Here is a 4,049-nt window from a genome sequence, read left to right on the forward strand (position 1 = left end):
TTTTTTTTTTAAGGATTCTCCAAAACAATTTGGCTTTCATTTGTACTGTATTCTGTAGCAGCCAAGAAACAATGCTTATTTGGTTGTTACACTTTTGTGGAACTCACTTTTTCAGCAACTTTATGTATATGCCTGTTTTCTGCATATACTGCAATGATAACAAGCCTTTTGTAAACTATTATTTTATGCTACTGTTATGCTAAATGGGCAATGATGGCCAAATTTTTTGATAAACAAAAGCATATCAGCTTTAATTCATTCATAGTCATTCAAAATACATCATATCCATGACATCACATTCATAAGTTAAGTTCATACATTCCTTCAAAAAAACTAGTACATTGTCACTCTAATAAATCAGAACCCTAAACTCATTTGAATACAACTACAACAACAATAAACAGCAACAAGAGACACATGACAGTAGCTACTGCAGCTGTGCATCCACCAAGATAGACTTGTTGCCCTTCCTTATTGTACTCCCTTCTGTCACTGCTTAAAGCTTTGCACTTCATTGACAGGTTGTCATTCTCAGTCAGCAGACACCTTCTTTGCCCTTTTAAATCTTCAAGTTCTGCTTGCAATGTGTTGATCTCACCCTTCATCAGTTTCTTGTCCAAAAGGAGTTGGTTGATTACGTCGCGTTGCCAATCCGTCCCATCTTCCTCATCAACCCACTCAAAACACTTGCATCCCCTAGTTTGTGTCTTAGGATCATAAAATTTGCAAGATCTGAACTTCCTCCCAGGATTCTCTCTTGTCCATGAAGTCAGCTTACCCATAGGGATCCCACAGTCACACTTCCTCTGCTTTGAGGGAGAATACCTTACCATTGCCATTTTAGCCTACAATTACACCAAGTTTATCAATAATTATACCCTAATTACAGTCACACATCAATTTAAAACATCAATTTTAATCACTAATCTCGCAAATAAGAACCCCTAATTTCAACATACAAGAACCCTAATTAATTCCCACAATCATTAAAGCAATTAAAAACCAATTCAAAGTCAAATTAGGGTCTAATATCACTCACAAACACTAACTAAATCAATCAACTCACACAAATTATTGGAAAAATCGCAATTCGAATTTCCCCTAAATCGCAATTCTAACTAATTAACTGGAAAAATTTAAGCTACTAACCTTGTTCTTTTCACGACAACCACCAGTATTGATCAGCAACCCTCACCAATTTCATCTCAACAAAAAAAAATTTGGCTCAGAGCTCAGAAATTAATCCCCTCAGAAAAGCGCTGTGCAAAATTTGAAGATTGGAGCAATAAGGTTGACAAATATCAACTAAATACATGGAACATTAGGAAAGAGCCGTTGGAGTGGGTCCCCTAAACCTCTACAGTAACAGAAGTTAGCCTTGGTAGCAAAATTTAAAAAAATTTCAAAAGTTAGGTAGTAAAATAAAATAAATCTTTTCATAGGTAGTAAAAATGAAATTGAGGTGTTTCCCAGGTAGCAAAAGTCAATTTTCCCTATATTTTAAGTTGAAGGAACAATTAATCCAATACATGCATTGTCATTTGGATATAATTTCAAATAAGTAGAATTGTCTACACATATTTAAAGTACAACAATACTATTACAAGGTCTCCATCAACCCTATAAATAAATTACAAAGAACAAAACAAAAATATTGTAAAAATACTCAATATTTAATTTGGGATGGTGATGGAAAATGCGCCGACTAAAAATGACAATGAACTAATCTATCTCTCTAATATTTTTATTTAATAATTTTAATTATTTTTCGAGGGAATGAACCAATGGCAATTAGTAGCAAACAAATCACACCTCCAATAACCATATTCCACATTTCCACATACCCCCAAAATTTTTAATTTTAATTAAATAAAAATTGGGGCAAAACCCCTAAAAAATTAAATTTTTTTAAGATAAATAATTTTGACTTCTTAAATTATAATTCCTCCTATTTAATCCACAAAGATCCTCCATCCACTACCCCTCTCCTTCCCAAAAAAACATCAACTTTCTCTCTCATCTTCCAAAAATGGAGAAAGAGAACAAATTCAAGCTAAAAATCCCAAGAATCTTTACTTCTTCATGCAAAACCCAGGATCTTTCTGAAGTAGTTGATCATAAAGTTCCAATCTTTACCCCTGAAAACACCATTTTTCTTCAAACTCCATTAATGGAGGTTTCTCAAGAAGATGAAGATGATGATTACCCTTTCCATTCCCCTGTAATTAAACCCAAACAAACACATTCATCATCTTCCTCAATGATGTATTGTAAGCCTAGATGCCCTGAAACTTTTGATCAGATGGTTCGAGAGAATTGCATCATTGCCGGAAACCCTTTACCTCGCCGGAAAATTGCTGGAAAATACTCACTTTTATCGCCGGCTGTGGAATATTCCGGTGGCCGGCGTTGTCCTCCTGCATCCCCTGCTTCTCCCCTGTTTTCACAAAAACAGGGGAAAAAGAAGAAAAACAAGAAGAAAAATAAGGGATTTTACAAAAATGAAAATACCCTTTTGAAGAAAAAAGAAAACCCAGATAAAATATATTACTCTTCTTCAAATGAGACAGACATTGGTGATTGGTTCAGCAGTGATGATGAAAGAGAAGAAGATGAAACAGAGACTTTATTTTCTTTAAAGTCTGTGTCTTTTTCATCTAAATCAATTTCTCTATCTTCTGATTCAGATAATCCAATGAAAAAGTCAAGCAGAAGTCGAACCAGGGCTCGGCCTCGAACACGAAGGCGAAAGCTGGGTTCGAGGCTGAGAAAAGAAAGCAGAGCAATGGTGAAGGAGAAAGAAGGAGAGGAGGTTGGAGTGGTCCCATTGGAAGGGAAAGTGAAGGATACATTTGCAGTGGTGAAGAGTTCAAGTGATCCTTACAATGATTTTAGGACATCAATGGTGGAAATGATAATTGAGAAGCAAATATTTGGAACTAAAGAATTGGAGCAACTTTTGCATTGTTTTTTGTCTCTTAATTCTCCTCATCATCATAGGGTTATTGTTGAAGTTTTTACTGAAATTTGGGATGCTCTTTTTTCTTATTGCTCTTAATTATTTATTCCCATTTAAAAAAAAAAATCAAATGAAGTTTTTATTTTTATTTTTAGGATGTTAAAAAGGGTGAGATTTAGTAGTGATTAGTGCTGTATTGTACTTGTACTAACTATTATTATTATGATTATTGACTGTAATCAATGAGCTTTTTTTTTTTGGTTCATTTGTATGATCTTATTTGCAATTTTCTTACACTATTTTTTTGTCTTTCTAATTAATTTAATTTTCATCTCTTTGGATTTTCTGTCTTGTTGCTGTTTGATAGTTTGTTTGGTTGTAAGAGGTAAAAAAATAGTGTTCAAATGAAAGGAGGGAAATGTAGGTTGGAAGAATTGATTTGGAAAAGATTAAACAAACATGACTTTGGATGTTTCCTTAACTTTTGACAATATTTGCAATTACTTTCCATAATTTTAGATTATGGGACAGCTTTTGAACTTAAAAAGTATGATAGTTTTCATTGAAAAGGAAACTTGTTTTAAGCATGAAAAGTTGGGAATCAACTTCTCTTTTGACAATAACACAATTGACTTTCAGAGATTACTTTCTCTACAATCCATATAGAGCAAAAAGAGTTTGAATTAAAATTAATAAATGACTAAATGTATGGTCTCATTTGATCCTTTTTAGATTAAGGGGTTTTGAATTACACTTTTTCACTTGACAATTCAATTGAGCTAATTTTTCATAGGTGTCATTCTCATACTCAATTTGAGATGGTTACAAGTGGAGCAACAGTTCACCAGTATAACAATATTTAAAGGATGAATGTTGCATTGTTGGTTTGCTTGGATATGGTTTGACTAGTATTCATATGAGAATTAAGGGCCTGTTCTGATTGACTGAACTGAGCTGAATGGAATTGAACTGAATTAAATTGAGTTGATCTGAACTTATTAGAGCTGAACTAAACTGAACTGAATATTTTATGAGAGAAGGAAATTAAGATAAGAACCGAACTGAACTGAGCTAAACTGAACTTTATTGG

At 33.4% G+C, this 4,049-nt stretch overlaps 1 protein-coding gene across 1 annotated transcript; it reads left to right on the forward strand.

Moving 5' to 3' along the window:
- Positions 1 to 1,999: 1,999 nt before the first annotated feature.
- Positions 2,000 to 3,159, forward strand: LOC145612394 (uncharacterized). Its single transcript, XM_081667768.1, has one exon. It carries the CDS (start codon positions 2,030 to 2,032, stop codon positions 3,056 to 3,058), a length of 1,029 nt encoding a protein of 342 aa, XP_081523894.1. The 5' UTR covers positions 2,000 to 2,029; the 3' UTR covers positions 3,059 to 3,159.
- The last annotated feature ends 890 nt before the right edge of the window (positions 3,160 to 4,049 follow it).

The sequence above is a fragment of the Chenopodium album genome, chromosome 24, assembly GCF_948465745.1.
Source record: "Chenopodium album chromosome 24, dcCheAlbu1.1, whole genome shotgun sequence".
Classification (NCBI taxonomy): domain Eukaryota; kingdom Viridiplantae; phylum Streptophyta; class Magnoliopsida; order Caryophyllales; family Amaranthaceae; genus Chenopodium; species Chenopodium album.